At 30.9% G+C, this 15349-nt stretch overlaps 2 protein-coding genes across 3 annotated transcripts; both read left to right on the forward strand.

Moving 5' to 3' along the window:
• Positions 1 to 2220: 2220 nt before the first annotated feature.
• On the forward strand, positions 2221 to 6105 carry LOC126654077 (catalase isozyme 2). The gene is made up of 6 exons (XM_050348132.2): positions 2221 to 2332; positions 2563 to 2659; positions 2729 to 3006; positions 4602 to 5468; positions 5562 to 5723; positions 5818 to 6105. The coding sequence occupies exons 1-6, from the start codon at positions 2318 to 2320 to the stop codon at positions 5875 to 5877; spliced, it is 1479 nt and encodes a 492-aa protein (XP_050204089.1). The 5' UTR covers positions 2221 to 2317; the 3' UTR covers positions 5878 to 6105.
• A 306-nt stretch (positions 6106 to 6411) lies between these two features.
• Positions 6412 to 11638, forward strand: LOC126654082 (catalase isozyme 1). Of its 2 annotated transcripts, none has more exons than XM_050348145.2 (8): positions 6412 to 6551; positions 8336 to 8432; positions 9063 to 9340; positions 9456 to 10232; positions 10447 to 10536; positions 10710 to 10777; positions 10873 to 10966; positions 11306 to 11638. In XM_050348145.2, the coding sequence occupies exons 2-8, from the start codon at positions 8414 to 8416 to the stop codon at positions 11363 to 11365; spliced, it is 1386 nt and encodes a 461-aa protein (XP_050204102.1). In that variant the 5' UTR covers positions 6412 to 6551; positions 8336 to 8413; the 3' UTR covers positions 11366 to 11638. The 2 variants fall into 2 exon arrangements, with proteins under 2 accessions (XP_050204102.1, XP_050204096.1); XM_050348139.2 differs by lacking the exon at positions 6412 to 6551 and adding an exon at positions 7991 to 8220.
• Positions 11639 to 15349: the final 3711 nt, after the last annotated feature.

The raw sequence follows: 15349 nt of genomic DNA on the forward strand, positions 1-15349 counted from the left end.
TACATTTCCAACATTCTTGACTGCTAATTTGCATTCAAGCTGAATTGAAGCAGTGTTCTAACCGAAGACAAACTACCGTATAGATGGCAACTTATACAGCAAATGCTTCCATCATCGGGCAGAAGTTGATGAACAACTTGATACATAGCTGGCCAAATTGCTGACTGTAACAGGAGACAAAGCATAAACGAGTTGGGCTATATATAACACGTGTTATTTGAGATTAATTTTTAAAAATAAAAATCGAATTGAACGATTTGAGCGCAATTTATTCGAATTTATTCTCGAGTCAAGTTTAAGTATCTGATAATGAAACTCGTGAAGTTTGCGAATCTAAATGAGTCTTTTACATACTAATTTTTTTTATTTTACTTATTTTTATATAGACTATGTCCTAATAATAGAACCAATAATATTTGTATAGTCAAATGTATAAAATTCATCAAACAAAATGTATACAAATTTATTAACTAGAATAAAAATGATATTGACTCTATTTACAATTGAATGATGTGGAGGACAAATTTTTTTATGAGAATTTTAGTTTTTATTCAAGTCAAATTCAAATAGTAAAAATATTGTTAAAGATCAAGTTCAATTTTAAAAATTTAAGTCCATTTAAATTTAATTTTGAAATCGAGTTATCTAATACATTTTGAGCTCAAACTTATCATAACTCGGACGAAACTCGATTACAACCCACCTCTAACGTGTATTTTGGTCCATGTCTATCATGGAACAATTGATTTTATTAAAATTTCAGAAGTAACAAACAAAAATGGGCCACCTGATGAGGAGTGGGCATGAAGAAGAAAATTCCATCACCTAAACACAAAAACCAAGCTGCATTTTCTGTCTATCATCATCTATATATCTTTTAAGATTTTTATAATATTATTTGTGTAATAATTCATCTTTGAATATTATTAGATCCAAAATTATTAGATCTTATCTCTTTATCTTTTTGACAAATTGTTGCACCCCCCCCACTGCTACTGTTATTACTGCTTTTTTTTTTCGTCGTAACGCATATCTGGGTCTATATATTATCACACTTTTAACTATTGAGTCCATATGCTAAATACCGTTCGTATTGGATCGTTACACTATCAATTTGATCCTAATTAAGTCTTTCCATCCATTTTCGTCCATGCAAATTCATTGAGTTCATCTCCAACGGAAATGAACGGAAGGAATGTGTGTGTAATTAAAAGTGTATGGACCCAATATAAATATCATTGCCCATTTTTTTCCTGAAAACAAAGCACATGGTTTAAAAGTCTTTGCTTTTCGAGTGCGACAATATTACAAATATAGTGGTGTCGCATTTCTTTATGGTAGTATATGCGGTGTCGTATTAGAAGGAAAAAAACATAAATGCAATATATAGGTGATCGGCTCGAACGTAAGAAAATTAATGTGTTAGTAAAAAGCTGGACGACGGAACATAAATCATGGAGTTCTCAATTATTAACTAAATAATTTCCCCACACTTCAACTTGGCTTTTGTCACAACATAATTATTCAAATTGGTATTCATGGTGGGTCCGTTGGTAAAAATCTTCTTTCTTACTTTATACATATGACCGGCTCATAATTTTTGAATTTCTCTCAACAATTTTTTTTTTTTAATAATTTGAGAGAGTATTTGTGAGAGGAATTGAACACATGATCTAGCAGATCGTTTAAACGTTATAAATTTATATCATTTAAGCTATAGTTCATTTATAATAATATTAAATATTTAAACTTATGACTATATATATGATGCTACAATTGTTTAAATAATTATTCACTCATAAATAATCAAATATAATAGTATAAATTATTAGTAGTAACCCCATAAATAATATTAGCTAGAATTTGTTATGATTGAAATATTTAAAATTCTATTCTCGATATTTTATTTAATTAATTGAAAATATAATTTGAGTTGTAACAGATAATTTTAATCCGAACTATTAAAATTTATAATTCAAAACGAAAAAAAAAACATTTTTTTATGCAATAGTCAATTTAGAAAAAAAAAATTCTTAGATGTAAATTAACTTAAAAATCAAGTAGTTTTTCAAACATCAAGAAATTTTAAAAAAAGTAATATCTAGAAAAGAAAATTTGGAATACAAAAGTGATGGATAAAGATATTAGAAAAATCTAAAAAGTTGACTGTAAATAAAATTGAGGAAAATATAGAGTGATGCAATGGCAAGCCAGATGTTTTAGTTATAAATAGTCACACAGCTTAGCTCCCAATTCCAAATCATACGGCCCTCTCGCCCCCCCTCTCATACTTTAGTTCTCCACATTTCTTCCAAAAATGGATCCTTCCAAGGTATTATTTTCTTTCTAAACTAAGAAATTTAGCTTATTTTGTTCATGATCTTTTAAATCCTTTTTATAGTACTTTAAATTATATTCATCTGAATTTCATGCAAAAAATTTAGGTTAGTTTGGATCAGATCACTGATCCCAGTGGTCAAAAAATACTTTGTTTAAAAAGAAAAATGAAATTAGTAAAATGATTACTTTAATTTCAGAGTCTAATTCAATAATATACTGCAGATGCGTCCATCAAGCTCCAATGATACGCCGTTTTGGACTACCAATGCTGGTATTCCAGTTGACAACAATAACTCTGTCATGACTGTCGGAACCAGAGGTAACTAATTAATAATCTATACCTGATCTTAAAATCTTGATTTTAATTCTGACTAATGTTAATTAACAGGTCCGATCCTTCTTGAGGACTATCATATGATAGAGAAACTTGCCAACTTTACGAGAGAAAGAATTCCTGAGCGTGTTGTTCATGCCCGAGGAATGAGTGCTAAGGGTTTCTTTGAAGTGACTCATGACGTTACTCACCTTTCCTGCGCCGATTTCCTCCGGGCTCCCGGCGTTCAGACTCCGGTCATCGTCCGTTTCTCCACTGTCATTCATGAGCGTGGCAGCCCTGAAACCCTTCGTGATCCTCGAGGCTTTGCTACTAAGTTTTACACTCGAGAGGTCACTTTTCAAGCCCTATTCTTTACACACCCGATACTCTTAAATAATATTTTTAAATTAATCGGATTTTTTCTCAAAAAAAAAAAAAAACTTAATCGGATTTTATATGTCGATTTTATTTTTATTTTTAAAATTCAAAAATTCTAAATCTACATATAAGAGTTTATTAAATATCTTTTAATATTATATCGAAATTACTATGTTCTTAGTTTTTTTTTTTAAAAAAAAATTAGTTAATTAATGTTTGATCAAATTTCCTACTATTTTTACCTCCAAAATTATAAAGATCATTAATTTTAATTGTTAGATTTATTTTATTTAAATTTAGACACAAAAATTCAAAAATATAAGCAATGAAAAGTTTTTAAGTAATTTCATGCCAAATTACTCTATATAGCAATCAGATCTTGTAGTTTTATGAAGGAATTATTGCACCAAAATAAAAATTTAACCAACTGTATAAATTTAATAAAAAATATGGCGTGAGAAGATCTAGTTGAAATTAATAAAAAAAACTTTTTTGTTGGCTGTAATATTAAAATTTAGTATCTAAATTTACACAAATTTAAATTTCATGAGCACGATAATACCATAAAAATTAATCCTTGATTATTATTGGCCAAACACATATTTGGATCCCTGCACTATTATTTTTTTCCAACTTAAGTCCCTGTACTATAAAACGTTTAAAATAAGTCCCTTCACTATCAAAAGTCTCCGATTTAAGTCCCTCCGTGCCATTCCGTTAGAGAGTGAGATACAAACGCTTGACTCTGAGATTGGTTGTAGTTAAAATTTATGAAATTAAAATTTTGAGTCCTTACACTATAATTTTTTTACCATTTGAGTCCTTGCACTATAAATCTAACTTAAACTTTTAATTACTCAAAATTAATTAATTCAAAATAAATTAATTTAGTTAAATAAAAATAAATATTTTTAAAAATATGATATTTTAAAGATTGCGAGGTAGACGAACAGTTTTTTAATATATTTAATTTTTTCTTAAAAATAAAAAATTAATTGTATAAAATAAAAAATTAATTGTATAAATAAAAGATTATTTTTATTTAATTAAATTAATAAATTTTAAATTAAATTGCAAATTTTTTATTAATAGTCGAAGATGATTCTAGTTTTGGAAATGCTAAAAAAATTTAATAACATTAAAAAAGAAAAGAAAATAAAAATATTATTAATATTATTTAAATTATGTGATAGAAAGACTTAAAATTGATGTTTCTAATAGTGTAAGGACTCAATTTGGAAAAAAATGATAGTGCGGTGACCAAAATAGCATTTTTGATATGTAATTGTTAACGTCATCCACATTCCGTTAACTTGCGCAACGATAGGGACTTAAAATAGATGTTTTTGATAGTGTAGGGACTTATTTTAAACGTTTTATAGTTCAGGGATTTAAGTTGGAAAAGAGTGATAGTGTAGGGACTTAAATATGTGTTTGGCCATTATTATTGCTAATTTGATATGTAATCTTTCAAGAGAAAGTTCATAAATAAAAAAGAATTATAATATTTTAACATCATATCCCACTACTTAATGTCTGATAAGTTTTTTCTGTTAACTTTGATCAGGGTAACTTTGATATTGTGGGAAACAATTTCCCGGTGTTCTTCATCCGCGACGGAATCAAATTCCCAGATGTGGTTCACGCGTTCAAGCCCAATCCTAAGTCTCACATCCAAGAATACTGGAGGATCTTCGACTTCTTGTCTCACCACCCTGAAAGTTTGAGCACTTTCGCCTGGTTCTTTGACGATGTCGGAATTCCTCAGGATTACAGACACATGGAAGGTTTCGGTGTCCACACCTATTCCTTCATCAACAAAAATGGCAAAGTCACTTATGTTAAATTCCACTGGAAACCCACTTGTGGAGTCAAATCTTTGATGGATGATGAAGCTGCCAGGATCGGAGGACTCAATCACAGCCATGCTACTCAGGATCTTTACGATTCGATTGCTGCCGGCAATTTTCCTGAGTGGAAACTTATGATCCAGACTATGGAGCCTGCCGATGAAGATAAATTTGACTTTGATCCGCTCGATATGACCAAGATTTGGCCGGAGGATATGTTTCCGTTGCAGCCTGTTGGAAGATTGGTGTTGAATCGGAACATTGATAACTGGTTCGCGGAGAATGAGATGCTGGCGTTCGATCCTGCTCATATTGTTCCTGGAATTTACTTCTCCAATGATAAGCTGTTTCAGCTTAGGCTCTTTGCTTATGCTGACACTCAACGACACCGTCTCGGTCCAAATTACATGATGCTCCCTGTCAATGCTCCGAAATGCCCTCATCATAATAATCATCACGACGGGGCCATGAATTTCATGCATAGAGATGAGGAGATTGATTACTTCCAATCCAGATATGCTCCGGTTCGCCATGCTGAGAAAATCCCCATTCCTAGAGCTATTTGCAGCGGCATGCGTGAGAAGGTCAACAATTGTCTTCATTTTAGTCAAATTAATTTCTCTTGTTAATAATTTTAAGAAACTGCTGCTGACATTTTTAATGAATATTGAATGCAGTGTGTGATCGAAAAGGAGAGCAATTTCAAGCAACCCGGAGATAGGTACCGATCATGGGCGCCTGACAGGCAGGAAAGGTTCCTCTGCAGATTGGTTAATGCCTTATCAGACCCTCGTATTACATACGAAATTCGCAGTATCTGGGTCTCATACTGGTCTCAGGTAAAATTCCTTTTTCTATTCAATTTTAAATCATATCAAATTAAATCTACAATACTTGTTCTGACATGTTGGTTTTGGTTTGATTGTTGGACAGTGCGACCAATCTCTTGGTCAGAAGCTAGCATCTCGTCTGAATGTGAGGCCAAACATCTGAAGATGACGATGATAGTGATGATAATCGAAATGTTGCTAGTTGGACTTGGCAGAAATTAAGAGAGAGAAATGATGCAAAATATATCTTTGTTAAAGTCTGCAGTTTGCGATAAAATGTTGATTGTATAATAGTAATAAAGAATCCTACTACTTGTTAATAGCGCATCTCTTTTGATGAGACGCGTTTATGCAATAAACTCGAGTCCTGTAATTTGTGGTTCTGTTGTAATTCCTGCTTTTCCCCTTCCTGTCAATTCAATTATTATTAAATATGCTTCAAAAAGCTCTACTCTTAATTACTTGCCAATCTTCTGATTAATGTCAACAAGTTTGAGAAAATTGGGTTCCTGCAACAACAATTACAGCAACTGCTACAGGTACGCTTTCACGACATAAAATAAGAAAATAAAATATAAATTCTCAGCCCGTAATTTATTATGATAAAACTTATACAGCAGAGTGCTTTATCTGAAATCTCCTGAATTAAAATCAAGAATTCCTCGACCACTTGCAGGTCCGTCCTTCTTGATTTTCTTTCGTAACATGCTGCTATAAGTGAAATTTAGCTGTTTAATACGATCTAGTTTTAATTCCTTGTTGCTGCTGTTATTTTTTTGCAGCAAATGTTGAGTTTGCAGCTATGCATTTTATCTGGCATTGGAGAGCACCTGTTTTGTAAGTTTTACTTTTGCTTTTGCCTCTTCAAATGCATTCCTGATGGAATAGGGCCAAAAGGCCCGAGCGGCCCACCTTGTGGCCTTTCATTGGGCTATTTAAGGTGGGCTGAGATGCAGCCTTTGTGGTTGAGCTGATCCCAGCCCATTCTAACATATAAAAATCCTCTGCCCCTTTCAAATTTCAATGTCAACGTCAATCTTTTTCAGCATCTTTTTATCCGAGGGCACACGTTTTAAGGTCTCGGTTTAAACGTGGCATCTTCCGGGTGGCCCACGTAACCTGCTGTAATGAGTTGCTATTAGTAGAAGAGCTAAACTCATACTATAAGGAACCATAAAATAATTCTTGATTTTCTCATCACTTGAGTATTTTCCAAATCTGCATGCATTTTGGTTTCTGTCCTGACCTGGCATCAAGCTTTTCTGCCAGTTCTTTAAAATTTGCAAATTACGTCAAATATATGCTGCAAATATTTTAATTTTCGTAATTATATTACATATTATTGATATTCAAACTTATAAAATATCTATGGTAGTTTAACCTTTTACATATATCTATACGTCCAAATGGAAATAAAAATACAAAAATAAAAGTGACAAATATATACAGACAAAAAGCCGTACATACTAAAAAATATAAATTAAAGTGTATGTATATTTTCATACAAATAATTTATTATATTATATATTTATAAAAATTAATGAAAGATGTAATATAGTCGTAGTATAAGCGCTAGGCAACAAACTGCTAGGTCGTGGGTTCGTTTCCTCCCACAAGCGCTCCCCCTTCCCCGATTATCAAAAAAAAAAATAAGAAAATAAATACTACTTATAATAATAATTTAAAATATCATTAACTGTAGACAATGTAAATGAATTTAATAATAAAAAATATATGATCTTTCATGTTATAAATAATTATTCTCTTTATTATTTTCAGACAACTTATAAAAATATAATTCATGTTCTAATTTTTTTATAAATTTATTTTTATTTTTTTATTATACACTTATTAAATATTATGACGAATTCATTTTTTTGGATTAATGACTATAAATAATTAATTTTGAATAAAAATAATTTAAAATTATAATTTATTAAAAATAGGCAAGTAAGAGGACAATTATTGAAAGGGAGAGAGTATAAATAAAGAATAATTATTATTTACTAGTTAAACAAATAAAACAGTTGTAAAATTTCATTATTTTAAAATCACATTATTATTGTCTAGAAAATTATTGGGATTAGCATTCTACACTCCTGATAAGAAGAAAATAATGCTAGGACTAATTAATTTTAGCAATGCCCCAGCTAATATTTGGATAAGAATTTATTAAAATTAATAACAAATACTAGTATTAATAATCTTTATATAGTTTTTTTTTTATTATCAGTCTTATAAAACTATTTCCAATTGTTTTTGTCTATTTTAGGTGGTCATACGGCAAAAATAGTCGGATAGATATGAAATTAATATGGTAAATATTCTAATAATAAATATTTTGGTTACCTATGGATAATGATGATAAATCAATAGATTGTGTCAGCCACGAGACAATTATAAATATCTCAACAAAAAATTAAAATCTTCATTCACTTGGCTGTTCTTGATTTCTCCTCTCTTAATCTCTCTGCTTGCTTTTGTTTTCGACATGGATCCCTACAAGGTATATACTATGTTTTTGAGCTTGAATTTTTTAGATTGAATCGAACTCTAGTGGTTCTAATCTGTTTTAATTGAATTGATACGATGTCGTTTTAATGTTGATCATGATGATGCAGAACCGACCATCAAGCGCTTATGATTCCCAGTTCTGGACTGCCAACTCTGGTGCTCCCGTATGGAACAACAACTCATCCATGACTGTTGGACCCAGAGGTAATTTTAATTGATTCAATTGATCTTGCTGTGCAACTGATCCTTCAAACCCTAATTTTAAATTGTATATTGAAAAGGGTATGAGATGTGAAGATTAAAAATAGAGATCTGTAACTAATTATATGCTTTGTGTTGATCTTGATGAGGGCTAGCTTTGTTGCTCTAGTTACTAGTCAGTCAACTCTATATTAACATAACTATATGAATGTGTTATAAATTAAGCATTGTGCTTAGGGCTTTACATGTAACTTAAACAAAACCGTAAGAGACATTTAAGCGCTATCGTTTGTCCGAAGACATTGATAGAAATCTCCGTAGCTAGAATAAGCAAAAAATTTACATCTTATGGATAAATTTCATGATTAATACGCCTCACATGAGAAAGCTTGCTCGGGCCAAGCTAAATTCTCCCTTTTCAAAGCCAGGTGTATTTAACACTGTTTATATGTATATATATTGAATTTCTCAACTTTGTTCCTTGATATTTTTTTGTAATTGAAAAAAAATATTTCATTATGTATTCTTGTTGGTCACTTGGTGATATTATCCTATTGGAAATGTTTTGGTACTTTTGACTCACAATTGAGAACTAGCAGCAAGAGACTTGAGATGTGGTTTTTTCTTGGACAGGTCCAATCCTTCTTGAAGACTATCATCTAATTGAGAAACTTGCAAATTTTGATAGAGAGAGGATTCCAGAGCGTGTTGTCCATGCTAGGGGTGCTAGTGCAAAGGGTTTCTTTGAAGTCACCCACGATATCTCCAGCTTAACATGTGCTGATTTCCTTCGATCCCCTGGAGTACAGACCCCTGTCATTGTTCGTTTTTCTACTGTTGTTCATGAGCGTGGCAGCCCTGAAACCCTGAGGGACCCTCGAGGTTTTGCTGTGAAGTTTTACACTAGAGAGGTAAGATTTTATATGACCTACTCATCATGCTGTTTGTTGGACAATCTACTTGATTAAGTTTCAAGAGAATAGTCTTTTTATGTCCTGGTTATCATTGCTTTTCTTGTTAATGCAGGGTAATTTTGATCTTGTGGGAAACAATTTCCCCGTTTTCTTCATTCGCGATGGGATGAAATTCCCAGATTTAGTGCATGCTTTTAAGCCCAATCCTAAGTCCCATATCCAGGAAACCTGGAGGATCTTTGACTTTTTATCCCACATTCCTGAAAGCGCGCACATGCTCACCTTCCTCTTTGACGATTTGGGTGTTCCACAAGATTACAGGCATATGGATGGCTTTGGAGTTAACACCTATACTCTGATCAACAAGGCCGGAAAAGTACACTATGTAAAATTTCACTGGAAACCTACTTGTGGGGTAAAGTGTTTGCTGGACGAAGAGGCAATTAAGGTTGGAGGATCCAATCATAGCCATGCCACTCAAGATCTATACGACTCAATTGCTGCTGGCAACTATCCAGAGTGGAAACTATTTGTCCAGACAATGGATCCTGCTGATGAAGACAAATTTGACTTTGATCCACTTGATGTGACCAAGATCTGGCCTGAGGATATTTTGCCCCTGCAGCCTGTTGGTCGCCTGGTCTTAAACAAGAACATTGATAATTTCTTTGCTGAAAACGAGCAGATTGCCTTCTGCCCTGCTATCGTAGTCCCTGGTGTTTCCTATTCAGAGGATAAGCTACTCCAGACTAGGATCTTTTCCTATGCTGATACTCAGAGGCACCGTCTGGGACCAAACTATCTACAGCTCCCTGTTAATGCTCCAAAATGTGCTCATCACAACAATCATCATGATGGTTTCATGAATTTCATGCATAGAGATGAAGAGGTATTGAGCTGTGTGTCAGAAAAATATTTTCCCCATGCATTTTTTTGTACCTAAAATATGCCTCACCTTTGCTTCAAGCCTCTAATTTTATTGCTATATGCACTAAAAATCTATAAAACATATTCTGATCAGAGACTTGCTTAATGGTATTACTGTTTTCTGCTTTTTCTTTTAGATTTTTGTTCTAATCTCTTGCTATAATGATGTCTTTCAGGTCAATTATTTTCCATCCAGATTTGACAAGGTTCGCCATGCTGAGCCTTACCCTATTCCTTCGGCCATCTGCAGTGGAAAGCGTGAGAAGGTTGGTTCCTTTCTTGTCTTGGTTCCTATGTTAAAATTGAAGTTTAAGTGGCCTTCGTGTATTTTGTGTGTGTATGAGACATGGACGGAGATTAATATTCATTGGAACATGGTATTTGAAAGCTAGTTTTTTTATAAAAAAATTAAGTGGCTGATATTGATAACTTTATGCAGTGTGTGATTGCGAAGGAGAACAATTTCAAACAACCAGGAGAGAAATATCGGTCTTGGGATCCTGAAAGGTATATCCATATTCTTCTGCTGCTGTAAAATCTTGGAGAGAGTCAGAGAGATGATTGTGCAATTTCAAATAATATTATTGATCCTTTATTTGCAGGCAAGAGCGATTCCTCAATCGGATGGTTGAGGGCTTATCTGATCCTCGCATCACTCACGAGCTTCGTACAATCTGGATCTCCTACTGGACTGAGGTATGACTTTTTTTTTTTTAACAGAGATAGATTAATTTAAACTAACTACATCTACGACATTACAAATATATACAAATTATACGCCATTCACGCCATCCACGCCGTGTTACGTTGAATACATCGCTTTACGGGACTCGCCATTGTGGCGGGACGATGCCGCATCCGTCGCTTCTAACGCTTGTAGCCTTCTCCATAAATCTTCAATAATCTTCATCTTTTTTGTCCATAAGGGGATTCGAACCCACGCCCCTTGAGACTTGATGCCTCACTCATATTTTCAAACTACTATATGTGGTTGCCCTGTCATAGCAACAATTTACTCAAACTGTTATGATGCAGTGCGACAAATCCTTGGGACAAAAGGTTGCAAGCCGTCTCAACCTGAAACCGAGCATTTGAAGTTGATGCAGCACAGCGAAGAGGGTATGCTGGTTCGGGAGTGAAAAAATCATTGTGAATCTTTGATTGCTTTGCTTTGTTGTGTTACTTAGCAAACTTTTAAGACTCTTTGGACTAGTTGTTATATACTAATAAATTATTTTAGTTCTATATGCTTTTTTCTTTCTTTTCCGGGTGGTGCTGTCCACAGTTGTATTTACCAATTTGATGGTTTGGTTGTATTACTGCTATACAAATAAAAGTTTAATTGAAAGCATTGCTGTGTTGTCTAAATTTGGTTTGAATTTGCGTCCGAATGCATAAAACGGAAACATTATGAATTGATAATTCTGTATCAATTTGATAAATCTTTGAACTCTAAGCTCCTAAATTTTCACTTCTTAGCACTCCGGAGAGAGAATTTTTGCATTGGTGTGCTTTCAATCTTCAAGTCTACACCTATAATTAGGGGTTTCAATTTACCAATTCACTTCATTCACTTAAAAAGTAGTTCTTGGTATTATTTGTACATTTAAGTTCTGGATTATTAAGGATCAAACTCTATGGCCATGTTTGGTTTATGGAATAGTTATTCTATGAAATTGCTATTCTATAATTTTGTGAAATAAACACTCCTAAAAAGTAAAGAATGGCTATATCATTTTTCATGAAATAGCTATTCCATTCCATGTTATTACATTTCATGACCAAATATGGCATGTATCTTTCGATCATTGAACCTTTTAAACCATGTTATATATTAAATTCACTCAAAAAAATCAATAATACTATTATCTCTAGAGAGAAGTGTGTAAAAGTCTAATCAAATTGAATAACTGAATTGAAGCAATGAATTTAGTTTGGTTTAGTTTGATAGTGAAAAAAATATATGATATTTTTAGTTTGTTATGGACATAAAAACATCTAGATTAATTTTAGTGCGAATTGAACCTAATAGAAATTAACTGAATTGATTTGTAAGCAAACTATTTTTTATAGATTAAGATAGTTTGACTCTAAATAAAATAAAATTTAAGTTCAGTTTGATTTGATTTGAACCAAATGTACATATTATACTTTTATATATAGTAGTATTTTTTCTGTAATAATTAAACCTAGAGTAATTAATATGAGGGATATAAATTTATCATTTTTTTTTATTTTAATAGCTAAACTTTAATTGTTTTTATTTTGGTTAAGAAATTTTTATTTTTATTTATTTTTTTCGATAAAAAATGCTTAAATAGCAACTAAAATTTGATACATGACATCTGGATTTTGCTATTATTATCTTAAAAACTTATCACATATATATAATTTCATTTTGAAGGGGAACTTTTAGGTCAAATTATATATACATGGCAACACCTAAGTAATTTTGGCCGGAAAAACTAAAATGAAAACTAAAATAAAATTTATTAACTAAAATGAAAACAATTAAAGTTTAGTTATCAGAATAAAAAAATAATAATTTATGTAACTTTTTTTTTATGAATATAATTTATGTAACTTCAGAAGTAATTACCCATCAAACTTGCACTAATTACTTGTAAACTATTTAAGCTTGAGTTTTCTTGTTGTAAATGCCCTAAAGGGCTTGCATTTTTTTTTATATTAATTGCTATAACATTAGCAAATGTTAGTTTTGCAGCAATTATATTATGCGGAAAATAAACCAAATTTTAAGTTGTTTCTGATGAGATCATTGGTTTTTTTATTATTTTATGTTTATGTAAGGAGAATCTCTAGGTGGGTCAAATGAATAGTAAGCAAAATCGACGTTTATGACTCACTATAGTACGCAAAATATTTGATTCTTAATCAAATCATCAGAGTTTGTCCATCATGGAAGTTGATGAGCACTAAGACAAGAATAATAAAATAATAGCTATACTAAAGAAAATAATTAGGGTTAGTGGCTAAGTTGGAACTAATTAAAATTAGATTATAGCCTGTATTTATTGGAAGTCCAATAACCTTCCATATTCAATTCAAATTTTCATGAACATTGTTTATGTTATTTCCATTCTTAATGCGATACATATCTATGAAAAACTGATGATGCAATCAATTTTGATTGCCCAAAATGACAAAAAATAAAAAGGATTTTTTACATAAACATCTAACATTTGTAAAAATATTACTTTTATACGGGTGAGAGTTTTCAATATGAAAACTACCATACACGCTGGAAATTATTACTTTTTTACGGATCTAATATATATACTACTCCAAGTCAAACCCTCATAAACCAAATAATTTTCTCTCTCATCACAATTAATTTTTCTCTCCTCTCTCTCAGATCATCTCTCGCAACTTGTGTCTCTCTCAATTCATGTTTTTCTTAACTGAAATATCAAATTAATCTACAGATCGACATCATCTTTCAACAACACTGTGACATTTCGTCTTCATCTCGCCGTCATTTTTCATTTATCGTTTTGATTTCAGATCTGGAATTTTTTGTTATTTTTTTCATTTTCAGATCTGTAATTTGTTAATTTTTTTACTGTTTTTTACCATTTAACATGTATAAAAAGTATCTTTAAAGAATTTAATACTCATTTCATGTTATGTAGAATAATTTTGCGATTTTATGGAATAAATTCTGTTATTTCTACGTTTTTCTTGTGTTTCTGCGTTTTTTTATATTCTACAGAACGATTTGTTGATGATGATTGATTGCTGAATTATTGTAATGTCACAGTGTTGTAGATTTTATGTTGATTTTGTGTTGATATTATGTTGATATCAACCGTTTTTTTTATTTTAACATTGGCAAATAAGATAATATTGTCTGTGAAATAAACTAAAAAATTAAATTAAATTAAATTGAGACTAGATAATGATATGATAGTATCGGGGAAGAAGACAAATAATGAAGTTGAATTATTGTAATGTTACAGTATTGACATTGTGTTAATTTTCGGTTGATATTTTGTTTATTTTAGTATTGGTGAAGAAGAAAATAATGATATTAAATTATTGCAATGTTACAATGTTGATCTTATGTTGATATTGTGTTGATATTTAGTTGATTTTATCATTAACCAAAAAGAACACATTATATGTGAAATAAAATAAAAGAAATTGAAAAAATATTGAAAAAATAAAAATTAGTGTAAAAGAAGATTGAAAAATTTAAATTAGTTAGTTTATTACATATGTTGATTCCGTGTTGATTTCATGTTGATATTAAAACTGACGAAAAACATCAACAGTAAAAAAAAGTCAAAATCCAAAAAATCAAAAAAATTAAAAAAAATTAAAATTAAAATATGTGATAAATATTAAATGCAGGAATATAATGATGAAAAAAATCAAAAATGATGAAAAAAATGTTGGAAAATGGGAGTTAATCTAAAAAGTAAAGTTTTTTTCAAAACGATAGTATAAAAGAAAAGAAAGTTGGTATGAAATATAAAGATTTAGAAGGGATGGTAAAAAAATAAATGTTTGAGAAAAAACAGTATTTTATATAAAAAGCCCAAATAAAAATGCACCAAAAACATTGACAATTTAATAGAATCAAAATATAACACAAAACTGAGAGTTAAATTCAATTATCACATACTAATCCTGTTAACAAATTAGTCTCACTATTTAAAGAAAAGAAAAACAGCCATCATTTTTTTTTCAAATATAAAATTTATCGACGAAGATTAAAATAAAAATGGTAAAAATCATATAACAAAATTTAAATATACAATCTTCCAAATTTTAAAATCTCAAATAAGTAAACAACAACTCAAAATACAAACAACGAAAATTAATTAAAAGTAAAAAAAGTCTAGACATTGATCCTGTAAATTAACTCAATGTCGGACAAAATTTTATTGGACGGGATACTTTGAATTTTTTCCTCTTTCAATTAGACAGACGGTTTGCTCGATCCGTTGAGATCTAGTATTTTCGATCATCATCATAATGTTAGGTATAACTTACTTCAGAAATAATAATTTTTTAAAATATATAATTACTATCATTCTGAAATGAGATCAAAAT

This window comes from Mercurialis annua, linkage group LG1-X (assembly GCF_937616625.2).
Source record: "Mercurialis annua linkage group LG1-X, ddMerAnnu1.2, whole genome shotgun sequence".
NCBI classification, from domain to species: domain Eukaryota; kingdom Viridiplantae; phylum Streptophyta; class Magnoliopsida; order Malpighiales; family Euphorbiaceae; genus Mercurialis; species Mercurialis annua.